The following is a 27747-nucleotide window of genomic DNA, read 5'->3' as shown; positions in this document are numbered from 1 at the left end:
TTACCATGCAACCATGATAAGACAGAAATATATGTTTGTACCCATTACTGGGGGTAACGGAAGTGTCTGCAGAAATGAAAGTGATTACATATAAGATATTCCCATTAGGAATGAGACACTAGACATGTTATAATCACTATACATTTATTAACCTTCTTGAAAGGTCAGTTGCAAGACTCCATTTCAGGTAGCTTTTTGGGGAGGGCAGGGATTGCTGTGAAGACATGGTCAGTGCTCTGGGTCTCCGACTCCATTTCTCGCCTTTGCCATTATGGCTGGCCTACCAAGCAAGCCCATTCCCCTTTCAAAGGCCTGCTTAACACAGCCAGTTTTCCCATTCTCAGCTGGGTGAGAGTCAGCAAGGAACTGTGTACAACAGCAGCCACCGAGCTTCAGTCTGAACCAGGAAGGCTCAGAGGACACCTTTTCAGAAAAATAAATAAACCCTACTGGAAGAAAAAGCCCTCCATGATCAGCTGCGAACATCACAATGCAACATCCACGAACACAGCCCACTGCACAGCTTACACATCTTCTCTTCACAAACGCCGTTCACGTACATCCGGAGAGAGAGAGAGAGATGCACAGGGGGAGTAAAACAACCAAGGACACAGTGTTCTCCCTTTAAACAAAGGGAGTGGGTGTTTTAAATGGGAGTTCTTGACATTCACAACAGTCTCATCCCAAGTCCCTGGAAAAGCGAGGCGAGTGTCATAGCAGAACGATTGCTCACAAAGGCAGGAGAGATTTATGAAAACAAGCCAAAAAGAAGGGGTCAGCCTCAGAAGCACTGCACTGGCCACTTTCTTTTCACTGCTGCTGTTAGGAGGAGAAGCGGCCTGGAGTCTTCACATGCACGGTCCCATACTTTCTGGGGACTCCCCTCCAGCAGCAGGTGGCAGCTTTGGCTTCTGTCCCCACAGCTTCTTTGAATCAAATGCTTTAAAATGTGAGGTTTGAAAGACCTATTGGAAAAGAAAAGGAAAGGAGGCTATCTTCCTCTGCTGAACACTTCACTATTAGAACAGCTAGGGCCGGGGGGACGACATTTATAACTAGAATCTAAGCAGCTGAGGGGTACATAAGTGGTGAATATTGCAATAAAAAGAGAGAAGTTAATTTCAACATTTACATCACTGATGTTTAATTCCACATTCTTCAGACACCGTAACATTTTATTCCCTCCAGTATGCCATTGTAAGGGCCATACGCTATGAAAAGCAAGAGAGACAGTATGGGTGGGAGTGGATCCAAATAGAAAGATTCTACCTTCCCGCCATATGACTTCTAGCACAGCTGCCACTCTTATTAACAAATGGAAAAGCAGCCTAGGAAAAAGCCACAGGATCAATTTATAGGGTGAGGGGGACAGAGTAGCCTGGCTAAGGGAGAGAGAAAAAAAAAAAAAAAGCATGGCAAATCTGCAAACGTTGGAAGGGTTTAAACTAATTTGCAGGAAAGGCATGATTTACCTAGGGTAGAAACAAATATCTACCTGGGAGGTAAGACACAGGGCAAGAATGGGACAGCACAGGTTTGGTGTAAGAATCCAGCCACTTTTGGAGAGTGGGCTATCGCTCTGTGGCACTGCTCCACAAAGGAAAGGGTAGAAGTTCCACTGCTGAGGCTTTACAATCAGGCAGGACAACCAACCATTACATGTAATTTAGGGTTAGTCAGAGATAGCAAATAAGGCTGGACTCTAACAGCCTGTGAGATATAATGTACCATTCAGGCCTACACCTACAGCTCCTGCTGATGACAATACACCCTGTGAACTCAGGGCATCTTATTGCTTTAAGTAGTAACAGAGAAAGCCGTGCTAGTCTATGCTAGTCTACATACTATCAAAGCAAGAAAGAAATCAAGTAGCACTTTAAAGACTAAACAAAATAATTATTAAGCGAGCTTTCGTGAGACAGACCCACTTCTTCAGACCATAGCCATACCAGGGACACAACACTAGCTGATATTACTGGGGACGAGGAATTTTTTGTGCCAAGCACCTCAAGATAAGGCTACATGGTCATCACTTCCCACCTCTCTGTGATCAGTGGGGAACTGTGCATTCCTGCACCTTACACACAAAGGCTTGCTTAGCAGACAACATAAGACAGCAGCTATTACCCTGCTGCAAAGGAGAGCTTAAGAGCTAGTTTCATCAGCCTGATGAACTATTCAGCACTTAGTGCGCTGGGAAATGTAGGAAACCCTTTTGGAAAAAGTTTCTCTCACAAACAGTTAATGAGGAGTGTAAATGGATATTACTTTCGAATCTTAACTCTGTTGCTCCTAACAGGTGCTTCTATCAGACTATAGGAAATAGCTGATTCCCTGACATCTTTTCTTGGTGTACACAGCTGAAGAAGCTTTTGGGGAACATTCAAACTATTAAGCAGCCTATGAAATTTTACAGTAAAGTAGACCCTCAACTTACACATAGGTTACGTTCCTGGGCAAGAACTTTTAAGTCAAATTTCATGCAAGTGGGACCAGGTGGGGCAGGGGCCCTGCTGCCTTCAGGTCCTCTGGTCCTGGCTGCATCTGGCCCTGTTTCCACAAGCAGTGGGGAGCTGGGAATCTGGCAGCATCCTGGCTCCCATGGCTTCCCTCTGCTTGTGGGAGCCAAGAAACTGACCAGCTTGCTGGGCTAGTCCGTTTCAAATGGCAGGGAGCTAAGAACCAGGCAGCAGCCTGGCTCCCCACTCCCCTAGGCTTGTGGGAACCAGGAAACTGACCAGAGCAGCTGCACTAGTCAGTTTCCTGGCTCCCACCAATAGCTGGGGTCTGGGAACCAGGCACAGTAGGGAGCCAGGAAACTGACCAACACAGCAAGCTGATGCTGCCAATCAGTTTCCAGGCCCTTGCAAGCAGAGGGGAGCTGGGAGACAGGCTGCTGCATGGTTCCCAACTCCCCAACACTCAAGATTTTGACTAATGTTATTGCAAGAAATGTGTAAGTCAAAATCATGTAAGTTGGGGGTCTACTGTAGTTCTAATTAGCACTAGTCAGAAAACCACCTTCCTGCTTTGCAAAGATAGGAGCTTCTGAAGAATAATGCATCAGGACAACTCAGAGATCTTTGGTCACCAATAGCCCACTGGTTGCCCTGATTTACAGCAGGGACATGAACCCCCGTTTCCTACTTTTCAGGTAAGTTCCCTAGTCACTGGACCTCCTTTTCTCTTTTTGATATGTTCCCACAGAACGTATTGGTTTCAACATATTGGCATCTTCCACATAATTATAGAAACAGTTGCAGCTTTATTCCCAACCCCTCCAAATGTGTGCCAGCTGAAGACGTACATCCAGCCACCCAAACCAGAGATAATTAATTGGTTTCTTTTTTTAAATATGCACCTCCAATACGTGGTGCTACACAAAAGAGACAAATCAAGACAGATTCCAGTCCAGGAGACATAGAATGGTAAACTGCTTAAGACCAGGAGACTGATCTGAAGAATTATATTAAGGAGGGAACTTTGAAGTTTTTCTGCCCCCTTTTCAGGCACTGGGAGAAGAGGTCCTGAGGAGGACTATGAAAGGAGGCAGCATGGAAGGAGCAAAGACCAAGCTAATAGAGGGAAATAACATTTCAGGGCTGCCAAATCATTATGATACCAGACTCTCTATTAATCTGTACAGCACTCTAAGTGTCCAGGACTTTGGAACCCGCTTTATTAACTCTGACATCAACACAACCTGACTATTGCCATAAAAATTAAGGTCTCTTTGAATTTAAAAATCCTAACGCCAATCAAATTGGATAGACTTCCTGGTGTGACAGACTATGTGCCTGTGCAAATTCTTGATGGGTATAGAATGAGAGACACATGTCTGATCACACTGCCATGTGCACCCACTCCCGTACAATGGCAGAGAAGCTGCCCCAGGTCCTGCTACTGAGACTTCAGTGATACATCTGATGTATGTGGTGACATGCACATGGCCACCTACACTAAACAGACACCCTGAATCTTAAAAGAGACATTACCCAGGTTACAGCTATCTTTCGTAGCCCAGCAGATGCAGTAATGTTGCATGAGTTGTTCCAGGAGTTCCTTTTCATCAAGGAATTCAAGTCCTTCTATTCTGCAGGGAAACAGAAATTATGATTTAAAATGTCATCTTCCTGGTGCATTTTGAAACACTGTTCTTTATTCCATAGACGTGAGCAGTCTTCTTTAGCAAAAGTTTTCTTTCTAGTGTATGAATGTGTACCAAAGGGGCTATGCCAGTGGTCTGAGACCTGGCTCAGGGTACAATGTACAGCAGGTAGGGAAGTCTGATGTAGGGTGACCGTATCACCCCTGGCCAAATAAGGGACATGGGGAGTGACTCCTATCCCAGCCAAATTGGGATGGATGGTCACCCTAGGTGGGGCACCAGGAACAGGGCTGCTGCCCTGCCAGCAATGCTCCGAGCTTCCCTGAGCTGTGGTTGGCAGCCAGCACTGCCACACAGTCCAGCTCCTGGCTGCCCCAGCTGGAGGAAGCAGAGTGGCTCTGGCTCCAACCCTACTGCAGTCATTGTTCACACATCCCCCCAGCTCAAACTCCCCATGACTGTGGCTCCGGGCCCTGGGTCTGGCTCCAGTGGCCCCGCTCAACCCCCTCCCCTGTCCCCAGCTCCCACTCCAACCTCTGCAGCCCAGCTCAATGCCCCCATGGCTCCGGCTCCAGTCCCAGCTCACACTCCAGTCCCACCGCGTAGGCCCCTGATCCAACCCCACTGAAGCCCCAGTTCACGCCCCCCACAGCTCCCACTCAGCTCCAGGCCCTGCTGGAGGAAGCCAGGCAGCAGCTGAGCCACCGCACGGTCTGGCTCTCAGCTCCCCCAGGTGGGGAAAGCTGGTGAACTCTGTGAAACACTGGCAATTACCCCAGTTTGCAAAATAAATTGGGACGCCAGAACGGCGCCCAAAATACAGGGCTGTCCTGCCAAAAATGGGACAGATGGTCACCCTACTGATTTATTGTATCAAACAGAGGTAAGGAATCTTTTCTGGGTTGGGGGCCACTGATCCACAGAAAAATCAAGGGTGGGGGGCGCACACAAGTGAGAAGCAAAACCAAAAAAATTCCTCACTGACCTGTTTCCCCCAACTGAGAAGAAGAAAACAGAAGACTCTCCCACTCAAGCTCAAGCTCCAGCCCCACTGCGGGGAGGGGAAGGTTCGCGGGAGGTGCCGAGGCTCAGGGCTTACCCCCAGGGCCAGATTAACTCTTCTTGGAACACAAGGCTATTAGATTTTGTGGGGCTCCTGGGGCTTTGGGGTAGGGCCAAAAAATGAAGCTGTGATTCCTGGGCAATGGGAGCGGCCAGGGAGGGGTGGCACTTTCTTTGCAGAACAGTTTTTCAGAATGCCATGACGACACCCTCCCTCCCCACCAATAACCACCTTCCTGTGTGAGGAAGTACCTGGCCACACTCTTGAATCTTACAGAGGAGACACATATAATGATTGTATTACCACAGTGCCAAGAACTCGCTGTGCTTGTCACTGCACACACACAAACCAAAAATGGTTAATGCCCCAAACAGCTTCCCAGCTAATGACTTTCTTCTTCTCTTCCCTGCATTGTCTGTTGTTAGTCTAGTCTTTATTTTTGTGTTCTAAAAAAGTGTTGAAGTGCTGCTGCTGGAGACAAGGCCAGAGGTAGGTACTTTTCAGTGCTGGGTAAGTGTTTCCTCAATACATACCACATCACTAAGCACTGGTAAATCATTCAGGGTAAAAGATGCTCTAGAAATAAAAGGCATTGTTCTCATCACTGAAGGTCAGAGAACTGAGGTAGCTCTTTCCCGGGCACCTGAGACAGACCAAAGGAACTGTTTTTTACCATGCTAGAAAACAAGGAAGAAGCATTTGACATTTCAGTAACAGATTGAGAAAACGTAACCTGGTCATGCTGACTTGGCCCGCACACAATTTATAATTGCAGGGCTTGGGAAATCTCCATATGTGAATGTTTATTTGGATCAAAATAATCTGGTTGGCCAGCTCAAATTGCAGCTGACGACTCACTTCTAAATGGCCTACAACTCTGATTAAACATTTAACAGGTTACTCATTTAAAAACTTATCTGCCTCATTCTTATTTCTCACATTAAGGACTTAAACTGATAGCTAGGATGGTGGATATGGCCACATGCCTAGAAAGCTTACTTCATAAATAATCCAACAATAGCGAATGGCAATGGCCCTCTTTGGGAAGGCAAGTACAGGTGAAAATGTACTTTATAAAAAGTACATTTATAAAATACGTCACTTTGCCACTCAGTAGTTCACTGGCATCACTGGAGGGGGAGGGGCGCAGCAGATGTTTACCAGCCAGTAGCAACTGTACAGAACCATTTATGGCCACTGAAGAAAGGGTACCACTATTTGTTCCAACTGTAGATAAAATGCAATTGCCCAAGGGGAGTTTGCCCAGCACATAAGACACCCTCAGTTCACACACTCTGGGCTAGACACTGCCCTTAAACCTGGCCCTAACCAAGGCAAAGTGCAAAAATTGCGTTAGTGCATTCAGACCCAGACACTCCTGCCCCGCCCATTGCAAGCCCTCTCCCGCTTCTTCACTCATGGCTGCAGTGATGTGTTGTTGGCTTATGCCGACAGTATCCATGCTGTCCTACCCAGCCAGCAGGGTAGCAGAACAGAGGCTGATCCATTCCCCACCAACTTGCTCCAGAGAGAAAAGAAGCAGACACATGCCCGTGCTCCAGCTACAGACGTGGCTCAAAGATCTGGGTAAGGAGAGTTCTTATTCCTTTGTGTGAGCACACTCCGTGAGTCAGAATCTAGCCCTCAATACTTCTAGCTCACCCACCACTGCAGTGGCTGAGGCCAGGGGTAGCCAACCAGTTAGGGACTGAGAGCCATGGACAGAGTGCAAAGATCCATGTATTATATACTTATTTTTATCTATCTATAGATAGCTATATCAAAACAAACATATAAAATGCAACTCAATGCCCTCTCCCTCCTCTAGAACCAGGCACTCCCACCAGCTCCCCGTTATAGTCCAATTCCTCTCCCCTCCCCTCGAGCCAAGCACCCCTAACCCCCGCCCCCATGGGCTCTAACTCAATGCCTTCCCCCTCCCCCAGAGCCAGGCACCCCCAGTCCCCAGCTCAAACAACGCTGGCGAATCACTGCAGCTGCTGCTGCTGCCACCGCCGCCACATGCTTCTCCCACCAAGCACGGGAGCACATGGGCAGAATGGCGGACAGCACTCCCAGCACACAGCTCTGAGGAGGAGCCGCATGTAAGGGCTCAAAGAGCCCCATGCAGCTCAAGACACAGGCTCGCTTAGGCACTTACAAGGAATGCTAAGGGAACTTTCATATTGTATTTAGCATTCTTCACCTACAGGCCTCTGTCCTCGGAGCTGTTCCATACCACCTCCAAAGACGCACCAACTGTAGTAACAGTGCCTTCTGTCCTCGTGCTGGGGCGTGAGGGAGGAGGGGGGTAACACCGGGTCACTCACACCGCTCTTGGAACACCACGGAGGTTCCCCTCACAAGTAAGACTTGGCTAAACCTCACTTTGCTCAAGAGGTACAAGGAGATCTCAGGAAGGTGGTGCTGTGCATTGCAGACTAAGACAAGTTATTGTGGAAACATCATGTAAAGACGAGTCCTGCTAACAAGTAAGCAGTCAGCAGTACCTTTTGACATCAGCCTGTGGCAAGGAGCTGTAGACTTTCATCATATCAATGGCACTTGCAGTTTCCCAGCCATTTAACAGCAACCGCTCCCTCTGTAAGATGAATGGGAAGTACAGTGCTTAGAGAACCTGAAAAGGAGAGTGAAGGCAAGGGGTGTACCCTGTCTCTCTCAGCCTTTGCTAGGATGCTATTTGCATTAGGACAGGAGACCTGCTCTCTGGCATTGTGTGTTTGTGATGAAATAAGTAATTTGATTAATAGAAATTAAGTTATCCCCAACTGGGGGCTTATTAGGAAAGATTTTTGCTTTTCTTAAAAAGTCACCTTCTCAACTTGCTGGATACAGGAGACAAATGGTGTCTATGAAATACAAAGAGAACAGTTCTTAATTATTAGGATTACAAGAAATAGAAAAGTGTCTCTATTGGCAGAGGTAGGTTAGGGTAGAAACAGCTGCTACTCTCTGGCCTGAGTTTTAACATTGTCATAACTGGAGAAGCTGACGCTTACCTTTAGACGGATACCTTACTACCAACCAGACTCATTGCTCTATGCAGGCTAGGCTCACCTGAGAGTCTAAGGATCTGCAGGCTTCCACTCCAGACAGGCTGCACTGTCTTCTCTGCAAGTTCTCAATCATGATCTGCCCAAACCTATCAGCCATGTTCACCTTGGGAAGAAGAGAAGTCAGAGAATGTTATTTTTCTCTTTGAAAGGGATTCAGCTGCAGTGGAAATGGGGTACTCAAAAGAGACAAAGCTCTTCAATTCACCCCAGAAGTTTCAGAGCACATGCAGGCTTCTCACATGTTCTCCTGCCTCAGCTCTCATGCAGTGTGTCCACAGCCATGTCAAATCCTTGGCCCCTCCATCACGACTGCCAAAAAGGGGACCATTAACTTTGTGCATAGGAATGGTGTCTTATCTCCTCTGAGTGGCTGAGCACTAATTACTGGACTGGAGGTTTGCCAGCACAGTCCACAGACCAAAGAAAGCTAACGGAGCCTTGGTTTGTGGTTGGCCCCAACTTGGTTTTGGTTCAGATCAATAACCTGGTTCATTACTAAGCCTCTGAGCTATCCAGGCCCCAAAAGGCAGCTTTTCACTTTCATGCAGAAAGGCTCAGCAAATGCTGATGTGATGTTTGCTCCATTATCAAAGGTGCCAAAGGAATAAGGACTGCACAAATGTAACAGTACTATACCACCACTCAGTGCCATTTCCTTGACTCATACCATCTGCACCCCATCACTTTAGGATAATGTGATTAATCCAGACTGTCAAGTCTCAGTTCAGAGACTATTTTGGTACAAAAACGACCTAAACCAGCCATTCACAGAAAACCATTCTTACCTGATGCTGGAGGTCAGTCCCATAGCTTTCCTATCACAGGAGGCAGACCTGTGCTGTGCACGGGATGTATGTGGGCAACTGCCCTGGTCCCCACGCTTTGGTGGAGGGGGTCCCCACAGGGCCCAGGGTGGCTGTGAAAGTGGAGATACAAGGCTGGGAGTCTGGGGAGCGAAGTGGACTAAGGCCAGGTCACTGCTTCCCTGGTACTGGTGAGTGCAGGGTGGGCATGACTCCTGCTGTCAGTGCCAGGCCCCTCCGCTAGTCCTCCAGGCTGCATTGCACAGGAGAGGGAGCTTAGGGGAAGGGATGGAACAGGAAGAAGGGCAGAAGCATGGTGGGGGCAGAAGGAGGGTTGTCCCGGGCCCTGCATCACCCCAGCAGTGACCCTGATTAGATATTTTTAACAACAAGTTCTACCTACACCTATCAGGAATGGTCTATTACACCTAGTCCTGCTTCATTTAGAGGCATAGACAAGGAGGACTTTGAGGTCCCTTCCAGCCCCACCTGAAGTCACTAAAATTCTTATCCAAACGCCAAGTAAGTCCTGAACTTGTAGAGTTATGATTAGAAAGTCTACGAAGTTGTACTCTCTAGTCCTTTTACAGGCAAAACTCCCAGAGCTCTCAGAGTTTTAAGAAAATCATGAAGCAGAGAGAAGCTACAAGTTTTTCTTTTTACCTGCTCATAGTTTATAAACATAGCTGCCTGAAAAGTGTTTGCTGCCCACTTTAGAAGATCAGAGGACTGCTGAGGGGTCATATAAACCAGCACACACTCTGCTATCAGGAGCGTAGGTAATCTTTAAAAAAAAGGAAAAGAGAAGATCAAACAAGAATGGCCAGCAACAAACCAGTATTTTCACAGGCGCATGTGAACCCATTAAAGACACTCCATATCGAAAAAAACATCCATAGAGAACTGCAGAGATTAGGATTCAGCTTTTCCAGGTGATACTAGCAATGCATGTTTACATGTACAGGAGCTGTAAGGTTCTCTCTTCCAGTGGTTTCTTAATCTTTTCCTTACAGCAGAAAAATAGATACAAGACCCCTTTCCTATCTGGCCACAATGAAATGGACGTGTCACAAGCCCCTGGCACCTGCTCACCACCACACGGTTCTGTTCTTTACCCGGACCTGGCCCCTCCTCAGTAGCAAACCAGGTTTTGACAAGAATTTGTTCCCTCTTCACCCTGGAATATTGTCCTGATCAGCAAAGCACAAAAATAAAACAAGAAAGCTTCTCACACCTCCTGACTACCCCACATGCTTTTCCCAGCTAGCTGTGCTCTGCTTCACCCTCTCAGATTTGGAAAAAGCATCTACCAATATGGAAGTGGCACCCACCAAAACTCTCTATGCTCACGCACTGAAGTGCAGAGTTTATGAACAACAACAAACATCAAAACTCTACCTCCAGGACAGAGTTTTTGACAGATTCGCTCATTACCTATCTCAGGAAAAAGTTAAAAAAATAAAAAACTTTTAGGAAATAAACTGACCTCAGAGAGAGGCACAGAAAACCAAGATGCAAGAGTTAAGCCTTGGAAGGTAATTCTGTGTATGTCAGTCCTCACTCCCCAAAGTAGATGGCTATCAGAACCTCTTGGAAAGTGCCCTCTAACACAGGTACAAGAGTATATAGCAATTTAGTCACTAATCATTAACAAAATGTAAGCTGAAATGCAACATGGCCAATGTCTAAAAAAGCCAATTCATAATGGCAACATTTGGACAACGTGTCAACGCTCTTATTTTAATCAAGTGATATCTATCACCCCAGGTATTGCAGACAAACGACACACGTACTTACAAGAACTGGCACAAAGGTTGCAGGGGGTTTTAAGAGGTTTAATGTTCTCATGTAGGAAGAGTGTGAATCTTGCCGACGAGGCTGAAGACATGGAACTACCCTGACTTGGAACTATACAGGCAGCAACTGCAGTAGCAGCCTGCTCAGTGAAGCTACACGGTGTCTGATCAATTCCTTCTGCTCAGAAGGATTCAGAACAAGGTAACCATGGAAATGGCATAATAAAAACTGGAGGAGTTACTGTACTCCCAAAACAGATTTGACTTTTGCCAGTACATTTCCACAAACCTTTGAAACAGATTATCTTACTGTGTGTCCATGTTAAATTTCTTCAGTTTTATCTCCATCTCAGATGGGTTTCGGAGATCTGCTGCAAGTATAGAATACCGGCTGGAATCTAGGCTGTGAGCATCTGCAAGTTTAAAATTAATTATTTAGTTCTTGATAAGAAAAAAAGGATGTTGTAATTCCTGACACATTTTTAACAAAGGAAGATGTGAGCAATTTGAGATCAAGAGTTTGACCTGTTGTATACTAAAGAGAAATAAACAGAGAGTGTTAAAAGCTCTCTGTGGCAGCTGATACTGTATATGCAGAATTAGTCATCTTTACAGATTGCAATGCATTACTATCAGACTGCTCAGCAAACCAAGTCTCTTGCTTCCACCACCATTATAATTAAGGCCCTACCAAATTTATGAAAAACACATCCCAGACAGTGAAATCTGGTTTTCACTGTGGGTTTGTATATACTTATACCGCAGACTATAGGATAGGGATTAGCAACCTTTCTGAGGCAGAATGCCAAAATTTGACCTTTTGACGTCTATGGAAGGTGCGAGTGCCGGTGATACTCTTTAAAGTCACTAATAGTCCTACTTACAACAACTTCATTCATAAATAAGTTGAGATGCAGAGTTTTACCATTGAGGTGGTGGTTGGTAGCATTAGTTGGTCTTTTGTTAATCCACAGGCAGCATGTCTTTGAGCAAGCTCCTGGCTGCATGGGGGAGGAGGGGCAGGGCTGAGCTCCCACCTCATGTGTTGATGAAAATCAGCTCACATGCCACTCCTGGCACCTGTGCCAAGGGGTGGGGGGGGTAAGAACCGGTGTTTTCTCAAACTGGGCATCCCAACCCAAAAGCGAGTCATTGGTATGAGGGCATGGGTCACAAGGTTGTTGCAGGAAGGTTTCTGCGTTGCCAACATTACTTTTTCACTGTTTTCAGAGAAGCATGGCCAGAGAGCAGCAACTACTGGCTGAGCGCCCAGCTTTGAATGCAGCACCCTACCTGCAGCAGCCCAGAAGTAAGGGTGGCAATACCATGATTCCCCTACTATAATAATCTTGTAACCCTTTTTCCACTACTCCCCTTAGGGTCAGGGCTGATTTCAACATCTGGAATCATGAAATTTACAATTTAAAAGAAAATCTCAATTGTGGAATTGACCAAAATGGACTGTGAATTTGGCAGAGCCCTAACTATAAAGCAGGTCTATGATTCTGATTGTTGACAGGAAAAAACCACCCCATCCTAAGGATAGCTTGCTGTTCCCCAAAGAAAAAATAAAGCTTTGCCAGCAAGTTTGATTGATTTTGCAAGAATTGCTAATATTTCTCCATTCACTTAATCCACTAATAATTACAATTCCAAACAAACATAAGGCTGCAATAAAGATTAGCACGCTGCTGGATGGCAGGCAGAAACCAGGATTTTGGAATGCTTCTGATTTTAGGACATAAGAACATAATGGGTCAGGCTGAAAGTCCAACTAGCCCAGAATCCTGTCGTCCAACAGCAGCTGATGCTAGGTGCTCCAGAGGGAATGAATAGAACACGGCCAGAGTGCCTTGCCCCTCTGGTGCATGGCCTGAGGCTTTCTGCAACACCCACTCTCTCTAACCCTCTAGCTCAGTGGTTAGAGCATTGGCCTTGCAAGCCCAGGTGGCGCAGAGCTGGGAGCTAGAGAAGCCACAGCGCTGAGAGCTGCAGGAGGTAGAAAGAGCCAGGCCAGCATTCAGCTCCTCCCCTGGTAACTGGGAAAGAGATGGAGGTGTGAGGGGAAGAATGGGGCAGGAGGGGAGAAGGGAAGAGCGGGACAGAAGGGTCTGATGGGCTGGGAAGGTCAGTGTATCATTATACAGTATAACCATTCGGATATAACAGACATTTCTTCCCCCATTAGTGTGTGAAATTAAGGGTTTACTGTATTTCAATTATACCAGGCCTACAAAAGTGATATTCAAGGGCCAGGTGAATGGCCTAGCAAAAAGCAGGGAAGGAGTTAAACTGTCCTATCCGCAGATGATAGAGCAAAATATATCTTCATCTAATTAGCAGCTAGGTTAAATGCAATTTCTGTTTCACACTTCAACAACTTGAATAAATAAGGAAAGTAAGTTTGTTCTTGGTTGTAACAAAAGGTTCAGGATACAGTGACAGACACCATATTTGGGTCAAGACAATTGTGCTTCCTTTCTCCCCTCCACTGGCAGGAGTGGGGATGTTTTAAGCTAATGCTTCAGCAGTGTTTTCTTCTTATGAATCCATAGACATAACCCAAGGCAATAAATCAATAATCTGGGTTAATCTGTACTGAAGGTTGGAAGGAAAAAAAAAAATCCTTCTCACTGCAGAAACACAACACACACACACACACACCTTTAAAAATGTTGCAATTGTCCAAAAATCCTCATAGTTGAAAGCTTGGGAATTTCATGATACAGTGCCAAGTTAAAATCTCCCAAGCAAATGAAAGTATTACATTGTTCTGTTAACAGCACAGACAACATGAATTTTGCCCTCATATCACTAGCATTATCCTTCCCATCACACAAGTTCATCTCATAAACAAGCAAAAAAATATTAACAGTTTGCTCTGAATAAACCTGTTTGATGAATAAGAGGTCTTAGCATCCCTGCTTGTTCTCAGAGTGATATTGTTTGGGTGACCTCACTTGTTCACATGAATACTCTAAAATGAGTATGAAGAAACTTTCTGGGAGGAATTGAAGGAAAGATGACAATTTTAAACTTACAATTTCCCAACTAACTTTTCCATCTTTTGTACGGGTAATTTGTCTGAAGTTCTTTTATCCCTAAGTGCAGGTTAAAAAAAAAAAAAAAAAAAAAAGATTTTTGCCTATAAATCTCCTTAGGTTTGTTTGCACATACGTTTAAATATTTCTCGGCAACAGGAACCTTTACAGATTTAGCAAGCTGTGTGCGAATGAGCGCTAGTCCTTCCCAAGAAAGGCTCTCGATGCCATATGAAATTGATTCTTTCCATTTCCAATACCCAATGCCATCTGTTTTCCTTCTGCTCCATCTAAACAAGGTGCACCTGCTCCCGCATGTGGTTTTCGGCCACCTCCACTTGTCTCTTTATCCCTTGACCTCAGCTCCAGCCATGCCAACAAAGGCACAAGTGCCCACATACAGCATGCAAACAGATGCACTTACCATTGACATTTCCAAGCATTAACACCTTTAAATATCACCATAATTCTTATATGCACGCCCACAAAATCTGTAAATGGCATTTCTACTTGTTAAGGGATCTTGGGGATAATGAGGTTTTTAAGTGAATTTGTTCTGAAAAGTGAGAGTAGACAAAAGATCATAAGAAAAAGTTCCTGAAAAGCAAGGGAAAGCTTTTAAAGCCACCATCCTGGCATGGACAGAGACACGTGCAAAGATGGGAGCATGACATTACCATGTGAATTACCCATGCTAACGAGGCCAATTTAGTCAGGGTGGATGTGGCCCACTCCCAACAGTTAATTAGTACTCCTATCTTTGCACATGTTGCTCAGATCCTTGCAGGGGCTGAGGCCAGCCCTGAGGCTGAGCAGAGATGTGCTGTCTGGTCAGTGGCTGGAATCTGGGGGCAGGAGGTACGCTGCAGTGGGGGATCTGTGCTGCCCTGGTGGCAGCACTGCCTCAGGGTGAGACTGTGACAGTAAGGCTCCACCCACCCCAGGACTGGCACTGTGGCCAAGGGCTGGGAAGGATTGGTTTGGTCTGTGGCTTTGGGCTGGGGGGCCACTTCTCTGTGGCTAGTGACCTGCAACATGCAGAGCCCTGGCCCCAGCCGACTCTCCCTTAGTGATGCAATATGCTCCCCCACAGTCACTCTGCAGGATAATTGCCCCCTGCATCCACCTGTCCTACCTGCAGATGAAAACTTTATTCTACCATTCTATCTTTATTCTATTTACTCTATTTCAGGGTACCGCTGCAACCCGAAATAGTTCCCACCACGTAGACGTAGCCACAGAGTCCTCCAAAGCATTTAGTGGACTTACAAATGTCAGTTCTGCTGATTCTTGCTCTGCCCCTCCAATCCCCACCCCCACCTGACTACTAATTTGTTGGGTTTATAGGCATTCATTGAAAGCACTGGCAAAACTGGCTTCATTATGAAGTTTAACTCTACCAGGCAAGAACCATCTTTTCCTATAGCCCTGTACAATGCTCAGCATAATGGGGCCCCTGGCTGCTAATACTTGCACAAGGGCACAGAAATGATAGTTCTTGCCCTGTAGCTATGTGTGGTCCTGGAAATATGAAAGACAGGCATTCACAGCTCTGCAGTTCACCGATATGACCTCAGGATTCACTGACTTGTCACAGCTCCCTCTACCAAAGAAGCTCTTGGTGAAGCAGGGCTCTGGCTCACAGCATGCAGCAAGACCTGTGTTTCTTGTCTGAGGCAGATTACATGTCACTGATGATTTTCTAGGAGGGAGTGTATTAAACTGCTGAATTAATTTTATCCTGTCATCTTCCACAATAGAAAGCTTGGGACAGACAACTAAGCATATGGCTCTTTTAATATCTTACGATGGCAACCAAAGCAGATGAAAGTGTCAGCTGTATGCAACTGGGAGATTAAGCAGCTGGGCTTTAAGGTGAAGATGTCACTGTCTGTAAGATTTAGCAGTTTATTTAAGCTTCAGTCTTTCCACTAGTAGACATATGCAACTAACTTGGCCCCTTGACACATCCTGGTTGTGATGTTACTGGATTTTTACAATAATTATAAAACCATTTCTACGACCAGTGTATTAAGCTTGCACCAAATCTTGTGCCACGTTATAGATATTGGCTCTGTATCTGTATTAGAAATGTTTAAGGCTAAAGATGCAAAATGGAAGGTGTGATCACCTCCCATTTCAGGTGACATGGGCTGAACAAATGAAGAGACCCAGCTGTGAACTCCACATTTTATGGAAATTGAGACTAGCTGGCTAACCCAGCGACCAATGGCAGAATGTCACAACAGGCCACCTGATCCATTGACCCTCCATTGCCTTTGTGAAGAAGAAAGGGTTTTTTCCCTCCACATGGCAAGTCTGTAAAGATGACCCTTGCAGTGATGATTTTGTTCTCCAATCATCATGTACTAAGCCCATGTGGACTGTGAGCCCATCCCTCAGAAAGATATGTTTGCAGAGTCTCTCAAGCTTATACCGTTGCTGTACCCTGTACCTACACACCAATAGCTTTAACTGATGTATGTAGTATACCACTTTAACTTCACTTTCTTTCTTTCTGTTGCTCAATAAACCTTTGGATTTGAGATAGTAAAGGATTGGCCTGGTGTGCTGTTTTGTGTAAGATCGAAGTATATATTGACCTGGGAATGCAGCTAGACCCTATGAGGCTTGGAAGAATTTGTGTGGATTTGGTGAAATAGGCTTTCATAGCCCCTCACCTGAGCAAGCAGGGTTGCTGGTTTGGGAATTAGGAGCAGCTGGAGAATCTGTGGGTTTGCTTGTGTAGCTTCTGGCTGGCCAGTGGAGCTTGCAGAAGTATTTGTCTCCCTGGTTTGGTTTGCCTTATTGAAAAGGAAATTCCAGCCTGGGCTGTAAGTGGCCCAGTTTTAAGCTATTTGTGCAGGGTTGGTTCTCTCAGCTTGGCCCAGAACTCCTCAAAATATTACAGTGATCCGTACTGGACCACAATAGAGTATGTGCTATTTTCCCCCATTCTCTATCCCTCCCATTGTCTTTTGAAAGGACATTCATTGATTTGGGCATCAATTTGTTCAATTTCAAACAAACAGCTCTTGCAAACTGGGTAAGATATACAAACCACAGGAAAGCTTCTGAGTAGTTTCTCTCAAACAACATATGCCTTTCTCTGAAAGCGGATTTCTTCCACTCAGTTTCCCTCACTATGCTTAAACATCAGATGACGGACTGAGGTTTGAATGCTGTATAATCATTTAAGCAATGGAAATAAACATTTTAGCCTCCTAGATTACAGAAAAATGAACAAATGAAGCACCTTCCATGACAGCCACAATGGTTAGCTTTGGCACTGATTTAAAGTGCTGGGGCTCTGGCCACTATCACCTCAGTTGTGATGGACTGGAGTCCCAGGCCCTGAGGCAACTGCCCATTTCCCCATATGCAACAGCACAAAAGTAGGGGTGGGAGGTGGTGAATTAAATCATTGACATAAATACCTACTACATTACAACTTTGTGTGAATCCATGCACCTAAAATACAAACATCTGGGGGCAGGGGTCAAGAAAGAGTCCCCTGGAGAAAGCAAGACAAGATTGGAAGAATTTTGTCCCTAATACTGTGTTTACTTTGTTTTATCCAGGAGAAGTCTTGGATGTTATACCACAGAAGTTAACATGAAGATCACAGTAAGAGCCAAAAATCCCCAGAGGGGTTATTTGTCAGTTTGGCTTTTGTAGTTCTGACATCCAGCACCTCGTGTGGATTAAGACAATTTACATTCCCAGAGGCTTGGAACTGCAGTAAATTCCAATTTAGACCAGGACCTAAGAAAAGAATTCCTCAGTGACCCAATATTCATATGATGGGAGCCACCAATTAGAACCAGTATGCCCAACTTGCTAGAGCTGTACCAACATAGGAGAAAGACAATCCCTTCTCCAAGGATCTGACAATCCTGTATTTAACAGTTTGAATTTAAAATTGCTTTAGAAAAATAAATGAAGAATCAGCGTGCACAGCACAGATTAACTGCCACTGTCTGGCAATCACAGACACGATTTTACAGTTACACAGTAATGTTATCTAACAGATCTTTATTACAATATGCTGTTTGCAACTTCATGCATGCAAGTAAATTTTAATAGTGCATTCCTAAAGTGCTTTGAAACTGTGGTAGTAATTATAGATTAACTTTTCAGAGTGGTTTATGCAAACTTTCACCTTGTTACACTCCAACTGGGATGGATTTCTGACCCAACAGATTGTGCATCTCATAGTCGTCTTCTTGGGACTTGGATTACAAAGAACCAATAATTTAGATATTTTAATGTCAACACAATCATCTCTTAGTGTGAATGAGAGGCAACTTGCCCCTTTGCTGATAAGGGGTACTAGATTCTCACCTATCAAGAACCGAATTCACAACTGAATAAGCTGCCATTCAAAACATGTGAAGTATTGGATCATTAAGAATAAAACCACTGAAGCACATCTTAAACATTCCAATTCCTTCATTTCAGAATTATGAACTCAATGTCAGATTAGCAGATTATCAACCAGAAGGGACCACTGCAATCATTTAGTCTTACCACAGGCCATAGGGAGTAGTTCAGGAAACTCCTATTTGAACAAGAGCAGATCCTTCAGAATAATGCTCTCACTTGCTTTAAAAATTCTCAAGGATGGAGACTATCACAACCCTGGATAAATGGTTCCAGTAGTTAATTATCCATTTGATACCCAATCTGAATTTGTCTGGGTTCACCTTCCCACCGCTGCATTTTGCACTACGTTATTTACTAGATTGAAGGGCCCTATACCTACAGAGAGAACTGAATTCTGATGTTAGACTCATTAAGTTCACCCTTGAACCTTCTCTTTATTAAGATAAACTGTTTGGACTGAAGGAGCTCATCACTGGAAGCTGTTTTCCAGATTTTTTAATTATTCTCCTGGCTCTTCTGTAAGCCCTCTTTAATTTATCAACACCCTCTTGAATTAAAGCAAAAGGGATCTCTCTGGGATACAGCCTTCCTTATATTTGCTTTTGGAGCTGGCAGCAGATGTTGCTATTATTAGCATATGTTCTCCTTTTCAGGGTCAAGTCCTGCCAACACTTACTGAGAATGGTCTTTACCAGTGGAACCAATAGGACTATTTTCATCAAAAAGCATATCATTTGTTAATACTGTGTACAGAAGAACCCTCTTCAGTGAGGCTTCCATGGACCTATTTCTACTCAAGCAGATTAAGTACCTTTGGGACAAGCATACAGCTGTCACTACCGTGAACAGTCCTTACTCAGAGCCCTGATGATCCAAAAATCACAGAACAGAGTTTTGAACTGTTAACATACTACTATGCAAGAAACACTAGTGAGACAGCTTTTTGATAGACAGGTAATACAACCCATCCTTTAGAAGTTACTTAAACCCCTGTGAAAATAATTGTTGTAGCACAGGTACAAACCAGCTACAAATAGGAGCCTTTTGGAAGAGGTGGGAAGTAGTCTCTTGGGAATGAAACTTCAAAAGCCAGGCTTTCTATGTAAGCTGCAAAAGGCATTAAAGGGCTCTACCCTCTGAGAAGAGACTACACAGTGACTTCATTCTGCAATTCAGATGATAAGTAGAGGTAAAAGAATTGCAAAATTAGCAAAAGAAGAAGAGTGGTAGGGATAACACCCAGTAGATTTCTGATATAGGTTACCATATGCGTGATCACTTACATGCATCCCTTTCCAAGAATCAGAAGCAAGAATAAAGTGTAAAGAAAAAAATACCATGAGAGAATGGCAAGGCCTCTTGGAAAGTAGACATTTTTAAACACAAATATCCTTCTCTTTCTTCACACAATGTTTTAAACATTAAAATCCTGCCCACATACTTAAGTGAACAGATTAAAAAAAGACAGTGCATTACTGATTTACTTTTTAAGATGACTCACCTATTAGAAAAGACTCCCCAGAATGGGACTCCATAATTGGTTTTGACAGGGGAGGTTTTGATCTGTAGAAGAGGATGAAAAAAAAAAAGTGTCAGTGAGCAGTTAACTGGTTTACATGCTGTCATTTTTCATTACACAAAAGCATCTCTGCCCTCTACTGGAAACAGACACAGCTGCAGTTAGTCTTACCATTAGATACCTATTCATTAAAGATTAGTTCTATAACTAACTGGTGTACAAGCAACTGAAAGCTCTAGTTAAAACTTTGAAACAAGTCTTTCATGTCATTGCTTGACAAACCCCTGTATCCTTCCTAAAGTTCCTCTGAGCTTCGAATTTACTAATCATAGCTGCTCTTTCTTTTTCAAAATCACTCTACCATGGAATTTAGCCTCAGAAAATCCTCGACCTCTATGCTACCTCCTAAGCGTTTTTGGGGAATAAGAATGCAGAACTTAGCATCATTAGAAACAAGCCTCTTCTGTTCTGCACTCAGAAGTAAAGCCTGCTTTGCTACAGGAGAATTTCTGTATACCAAAGAACCCTCACCAGTTTGTAATAGCCACAGAGTAACCTAAGGTATAATTTGCATGTATACCTAAGTCTTGATAGTAACAGATCACATTACAGTATCTCTTATTTTTATGGCATCAAAACTGTTATCCTTCATAACAGGTGTTTTCAAACTTTTTAGGCTGGCTGCCCACTTCCAGATAATTAGTTTCCTGCTTACACAAATCTGAGGTAAATTCATAATATACCTATGATTAGATTTTCAAGTCTTCCTAACTAAAATGTGTTATCCACCATTACAGGATTTTTATTGCATAACCCCCAGGTATATGTGTACCCCATTTTGAAAACCAATATTTAAATTAAGGAGATTTATTTTAGAGAACTTACAGTTTAAATATATGTGTAGATAAATAAAGAGGTGGGTACAGATGATTATTATATTTTCACCCTTTAAGGGACACAGCTAGAAATCTAATCAGTTGAAAAGAGAATTTCAATTGTTTCAGACACCATGCCAGCCATGAATCTTCCTATTAATTTCCAACAGGTTTAAAAGCATAAATGCACCTTGTAGTCACATTTTCATTTCCGTGCTCTTTTGTTCATGGCAATTTTCAACAAGGAAACAGTAAAACCAACTATATGTAAAACGCTGACTAAATACAATAAGTAAGCTGAAAAAAAAATCTAATCTTTTCCATGTGCTACTTGTAAGGCTTGTGAGCCAAAATTTTTCAGATGTGTATTTTTAAAATTGTCTTCACTCACTGCTAATGACAGTCCCTTCATATAGATTTCAACCCATTCTGACATACTATATACTTAAGCTTTGATGAGAAGCAGAGACCTGACATTTAGCACACATGGTTTGCGATCAACTCTGTACAGCTAAACACGAAGCAATGCATGCGTGTGCACTTACTTTATGGTATATATTTTTCTTCCAACTATCATTGGAAAATCCACTTCAAAGTATTTTTTAGGGAGAAGATTTTCATCCTATAAAAACAATCATTAAAGCAAGAGTCCAATATTAGGGGTAGTCCCACTTCGCACAGAATGGGTGGGGCACTTGGTTTAGTTTCCCCCCCTGAAGAGTTTTGTTTCACAATATAGTACAAGTTGAACCTCTCTAGTCCAGCACCCTCAGGAACTGACGAATGCCAAACCAGAGAATTTGCCAAATCACAGGAGGTCAATATTGTCTAGCAGCCGTACCAACACTTCGACTGCTTACTGAGCTCTTGGAAGACACTTAGGGTAAATTAGAGCTAAATAACAGCACAGAACGCAGACAACCAGGACTGGCGACTATCAATAAACTTCATGGGACCATGGCAAACCTGGCCACACTCATGATAAGCTGACATCCAGCTAACTAAAATCATGCTGGACTATGGATGTTGCCAGACCAGAGAGGAGGAACCTGTAGAGTTCTCTGTTCCTCATACCTTAATACTCTGGAGTTGTTTGTTGTTTTTAAAAAGTGAACTAAAAAGTAAGAAACAAGATAGCCACCCAACAACAAAGAAAAACTTTTAGGATATTCAATTAATCTGGAAACACAGTATGGACTGGCAACCAACATACTGGAAACTGAACTGCAATATATCATCAGAATGAAGCACACAACAGCAGGTTGAAGCAACAGAAAACTTCACCCATGCCTTTTACTTGCTCGGTTTATGCCTCAAAAGGAAGCAAATAGGAACACTGCGCTCACTAATATATACTTGCTATGTAGCCAAACTGCTGTATCTCAAAAATCCACCCACGGCATCAGTTTTATTCACATTCTAGTGGACGTTTGTGTGTGCAATCTGCAACTTGCTCTCATGATGGCAATCTCAAAGAAGATTAGAGCTCTATTACCCCCAATCAGAATAAAGTCAGGTGTACTGCTAGACCCGAGTTTAGGCACAAAGCCAGTACAGCATGGGAAAGCTTGCACTGTCCCTCTGCCAATGCTGCTGTTTTTCTGGGGACAGATACATACTCCGGAGCTGTCATTATTGCACTTTTCTGAATGTCATGTTAACAAAGAGTTGTGTTAACTACCAAGGGAAAAGTGAATGATTATTCTTAACTGGGCCTGTTTTACTAAGCAACAGATAGGCAACTTTTGCTCTCAACATGTCCAAGTAACCTGCAAGATGCAGGGATGTGCTGATTACTGCTTCCTGTAGCTCCCATTGACTGGAAATGGTGAACTGTGGTCACAAGAAGCTGCTGGGAACTTGCCTGCAGGCAGTCTATGTCAGCAAAATGTCTTGTTGCAGCCCGGCAGCTGATCACCCTGAGGGGCAGAAACCCAAAGCTTGTCAACCTGTTCTATACGATACCTACTGGTTATGAGGAATGGAAGGGAGTATAACAAAGGACGTAATTAAAGGCACCTAGACTTTTCAGGCTGTCTTCCTGCAGCCAGTTACAATGATAGGACCTGATCCTGCAAATTGCTAAACACAGTTAACTTTTATAGCAATGAGGAAGGTCTAGAGTATGTTTTTATAGAGCGCCATACCATAATATTTAAAATATTTTAAAGAACAATTCAAAGTAGTATTTAGGACACAGAGGCTGTGTCTACACTAGCCCAAAACTTCAAAATGGCCATGCAAATGGCCATTTCAAAGTTGACTAATGAAGTGCTGGAATACATATTCAGCGCCTCATTGGAATGCCAGCAGCTGCGGCACTTCGAAATTGACGTGGCTCACCGCCGTGCAACTCTTCCAGACGGGGCTCCTTTTCGAAAGGACCCCGGCAACATCAAAATCTCCTTATTCCTATCTCCTGTTAGGAATAAGGGGATTTCGATGTTGCTGGGGTCCTTTCAAAAAGGAGCTCCGTCTGGACAAGCCGCGTAGTGGCGAGCCACGTCAATTTCAAAGTGCCGCAGCTGCTGGCATTCCAGCTGAATATGTATTTCAATGCTTCATTAGTAAACTTTGAAATGGCCATTTGCATGGCCATTTCGAAGTTTTGTGCTAGTGTAGACATAGCCAGAGAGCTGGTACCAAGTATCATGTTGCACTTGTGCTCTCTTCATTCTGGATGTATAACTCAGTGGTTTGAGCACTAGCCTTATGAACCCAGGCCTGTGAGTTCAATCCTTGAGGAGGCTATTTAGAGTCTGAGACAAGTAGATTTAAAAAAAAAAAAAAAAATCTGTCAGGGATAATGTTTGGTCCTGACAAGAGGGCAGAGAGCTGGACTCAATGACCTTTCGAGGTCTCTTCCAGCTCTATGAGATATGTACATATAAGAAAATAGCTCATATTTAAGCTATAAGGAACAGAGAACAAAAATATTCCAAACAGCCACTAGAGGTCACCTTTGTGTCATGCATTGCTATGTGACACTGGATTGACTGGTCAATACTTACCGAACTTCTCTAGTCTGGCACCCTGGAGACCTGACTGGTGCCAAACCAGAGAATCTGCCAAACCACAGGATGTCAGTACTGTTTAGCAACATTACTAACACTTCCATTTCTTACTAGGCTGTCATGACCTAATAAATTTGTTAGCCCCTAAGGTGCCACAGCACTGCTTATTATTTGTGATGCTACTGACTAACATGGCTACCCCATACATCCTCAAAACACACCTGGGGTAAATTAGAGCTAAATAACAGCACAAAACACTGACAGACAGAACTACTGGATATAAACAAACTTTGTAGGACCACAGGAAAGTTGGTCACACCCATGATAAGTCGACACCCAGCTAACTAAAATCATGCTGGACCACAGATATTTCCAGACTTAAGAGGTTCAACCTGTAGCTTCTTATGAGAGTATTCAACATGGGGAAAACCCTTCCTTTTGCTAGCATCATTATTCTGAGTTATCATCACCTTTAATCTCCAGAACATGGTATCCATACCGGCACCAAGATTTATGATTTGACAGTTGCATTCTGTCTTCTTTAAAAACGTCTTAACTAGCTGACTAACTCCATGGACACGAGCATAGTATCCTGCAGAAGAAAATGTGTTTAAAAAACACAAACAATTATAATCATTAGATGTTCCCATATGGGATACGCATATTTTATGGGGGTTTAATAAACTTAACTTAAAAAAATTATAACATAGCCGCACACTGAGGAACTGGAAATTTCAGTTTAAAAAGTTCAAACTGAGTCATCTCTGCAGTTTGTACATCTCCCAGAATTAAACTGCATATCTCCTTTTACTATTCTCACTTGGTGATTATGACCTTGTGCTCTGAGGCCATGGGTCGCATCCCCAGTCTTCGGTTGCTTTGTGTAGTGCATTAAGTGGGACACACAATGAAAACACAATTTACAATATTAAAGGCAGAATGGGACAGGATATTAGAAAGCTATGTTCCAAGAGTAAGGGTCCAGTGTGCAATCACTACACTGAGGAGAGCTCATATCAAACAGTTACTTGTTTCCCCACATACAATATCCATTATATGGCAGCTCTATCTGCTATTCGGAAACCTCACATGTTCAGAATGTGTTTGTATTGTCTTTGTTTAAAATTTGCATGGTAACTTACCTCTGTTAATTTCAGGTGCCTTCCTTTCTTTTGCCTGTCTTACAAAATATTGGATGTAAGGGTCCTTCCAGTAGCCGATACTTACAGCATATCTGACAAGAGTGGGAGAATGGGGTGTGGAAAGGAGAAAAAAAAAAAGGATTAGCATATAGAGCCACCAGGATTTACTACCTAAACAAAAAAAGCTAAAAAGCTGTCATGGGACTGTCTTCCAAAAAGTTATGCTTGGGTGGAGTCTTAACATGCTGCTGAACGCCTGACAAGTATCAGAGAGGTAACCATGTTAGTCTGTAGCTTTGAGAACAACAAAAAGTCTTGTGGCACCTTATAGACTAACAGATATTTGGAGCATAAGCTTTCGTGGGCAAAGACCCGCTTCATCAGATGCGTGAGTTGGGGGAGTGGTTTCAGAGGGGTATTTAAAGACTCTTTAAGACTCTTTAAAGAGAGTCTTTAAATACGTCTTAAAGAGTCTTTAAATACCCCTCTGAAACCACTCCCCCCCCCCCACGCATCTGATGAAGCGGGTCTTTGCCCACGAAAGCTTATGCTCCAAAATATCTGTTAGTCTATAAAGGTGCCACAAGACTTTTTGTTGTTCTCTGAACACCTGAGACTCTTCAAACTGACACAGATTACATAAAGCAATTCTAAACTAGAAAAAGACCACTGCTACTACTGCAATATTTAAAATGTGTTATTCCCCATGCACCTGAAGAATTTCACAGAGAGGTTTAGCAAAGATCAGGAACCACTTGCAAAGTAATTTGAAGAACTAAAGTGCAAAGTTTTCTTACTTGAGGCCCAGTAGAGTAGCTACATTGTGTTAAATTCCAAGGACTACACATCACATGGGTTTTATTTCCACACATCAACCTAAGTTCTAATGGGTACATGGCTTGTATGCACTTATACCAAACCAGAGCTACCAACTGTTATCTTAACACTAGTAAAAGTAATGCTCCCCCACCCCCATCCCTTTCACAATTATATATAAATCTCCACAAAGTCAGGATGTTGTTTAAGAGTAGAGCTTGAAAAGTTTGTCAAAAATGAAAGGAATAAGGTTACTAGGTAAAATGGAAACTACATGTGGCAACCTGCCTGGCCCCTCATTGCAGGGCACTATGTTTAATTATAAGCCCTGTGAATCAGCTTTTTAATTTATAACAGTGGCTTTCAATGTGTGAGGAGTCTACAGACCATATCTAAGATTTCCAAAGGACTTTGCACCTTCATTAGAAAAAGTTTTGCAGGGGTCCACAAATGAAAAGAAGTTAAAAAACCATTGGTTTATAATGTAACTTACTACATCCTTTGTATGTTAAAAAAACAACCAAAATAAAAACTGATCTGAAGAAGTGGGTCTGTCCCATGAAAGCTCATCACCAAATAAATCATTTTGTTAGTCTTTAAAAGTGCTACATTTCTGCTGCTTTGTTTTGTCAAAATAAAAACTGTCAACCTTTCTGGACTCACTTCTTGTCTTCATCTTTTTCTCTCCTAAATAGATCTTGGTGAACTCCTTTTCCTTTACTTTTGACACCTATTCTCTCTTTCCTCACTTCACCTTCTCTACACTCAGTAGCCTCACTCACTATTCTACCCTTCCCCATTTGGAGTCCTCCCTCCCAGTGAACAGTGACAGCTACTATTTCAATTGTATATATTTTTCTTAAAATGTTAAATGGAGTGAAATTAACCCAGTACAAATCACATTCATAAATGACAACTAGGCTACCCACGGCCAGGGTGAAAAGCATTAAGCCCTTAGGCAAAGCATTGAACAGCATCAGAACTGCACAGTCTGCAGATTCAGGAAAACAATACTGCACGTTTATGCTCAGTTCACATTTGGAAAAAGAGCATGAGGAGGAGATGGCTGCTACTGATGTTGCCTGGGAAGAAAAGTTTCCTATTTACATATAATGACCTGAATTTACAAGGACAAATGATTTCACACTATCTGCAGGTCGTACAGGGATGTCGAGATTTTCTATTAAATTGAGGGACAAGCCCTACAAAATCTAAGTTGCTGAATGTGGCTTTAAGCTATTTTTGGAATATTTTGTACTATGACTAGGTTTTCCGACTCTTGGTGAAGCGAGATGAAGGTTCAGTATTTCCTCTACCTACTAATTAACTCCATAGACAGATACGGGGGACACGAAACCCCCGTACGATCTCAGGAGAAAGCCTCCCGAAGCAGCCAAACCCCCACCTGACACAGCTTCGGTCACTGCCGTAGCCCACCTGTCCCTTATCGGCCACGCAGGCCTGGAGACCACGCAGCTCCCGAACGCCTCAGCAACCCGGACCTGCCTAGCTCAGATGCATTCGCCCCCCTACCCGGGGGCCCTCGCGGCACGCCCCGCCCGGCCACCTCCACGCCCCAGCGGTCTCCCCGACACCCGTACCTCAGCATGCCATGCCCCGCCCCGCCTGAAGCCCCACCCCCAGCGCACCCCCCGTACCGTTTACAGGCGGACGCGTCCTCGCAGGTGCCCCTCACCGCCTCGTCCGCCTCCTCGGAGCCGGCAAAGGAGAGGGAGTCCCGGGGGGCGCTCGCCATGGCGGGGAGGCCCAGGCATGGAGCTGGGGGCGGCTAAGGCTCTCACAGACCTCGCCGAAGACTTCCGCCTCTACAACCACGCCCCTCGGCCCTCGCAACTCCCATTGGCCTGCGGCTCGCGGCGCCGTGCAGAAGGGAGCTGCTGTTGGCCAGCTGCACTGCCAACTCAAATTCGATCCAACAGAAACGTGCAAGTCTAACTAAGCCCGCCCATTAAAGGTCGGCGTGCCGCAGGGGTTTCTGGGAGTTGTAGTCACTGTACTCACATTACCAGGGTGTGTGGGGTCCTGGGAGGGGTAGTACCTCTGGTGCGAGGGACTTGTCGTTTCTCTTCGGGGGCAGTTTGTGCAC

At 44.0% G+C, this 27747-nt stretch overlaps 1 protein-coding gene across 1 annotated transcript; it reads right to left on the bottom strand.

Annotated features, from left to right (window-relative positions):
• Nucleotides 1–127: 127 nt before the first annotated feature.
• LCMT1 (leucine carboxyl methyltransferase 1) lies at nt 128–27447 on the bottom strand. The gene is made up of 11 exons (XM_075010500.1): nt 27299–27447; nt 24825–24916; nt 24153–24274; nt 21214–21290; nt 19776–19837; nt 11158–11260; nt 9715–9835; nt 8250–8351; nt 7682–7773; nt 3996–4093; nt 128–965 (listed from the first exon to the last, which is right to left on the bottom strand). Exons 1-11 carry the CDS (start codon nt 27394–27396, stop codon nt 943–945), a joined length of 990 nt encoding a protein of 329 aa, XP_074866601.1. The 5' UTR covers nt 27397–27447; the 3' UTR covers nt 128–942.
• Nucleotides 27448–27747: the final 300 nt, after the last annotated feature.

This window comes from Carettochelys insculpta, chromosome 16, assembly GCF_033958435.1.
Source record: "Carettochelys insculpta isolate YL-2023 chromosome 16, ASM3395843v1, whole genome shotgun sequence".
NCBI classification, from domain to species: domain Eukaryota; kingdom Metazoa; phylum Chordata; order Testudines; family Carettochelyidae; genus Carettochelys; species Carettochelys insculpta.
The sequence above is the reverse complement of the archived record's forward strand: the minus strand, read 5'-3'. Positions and strand labels throughout refer to the sequence as shown.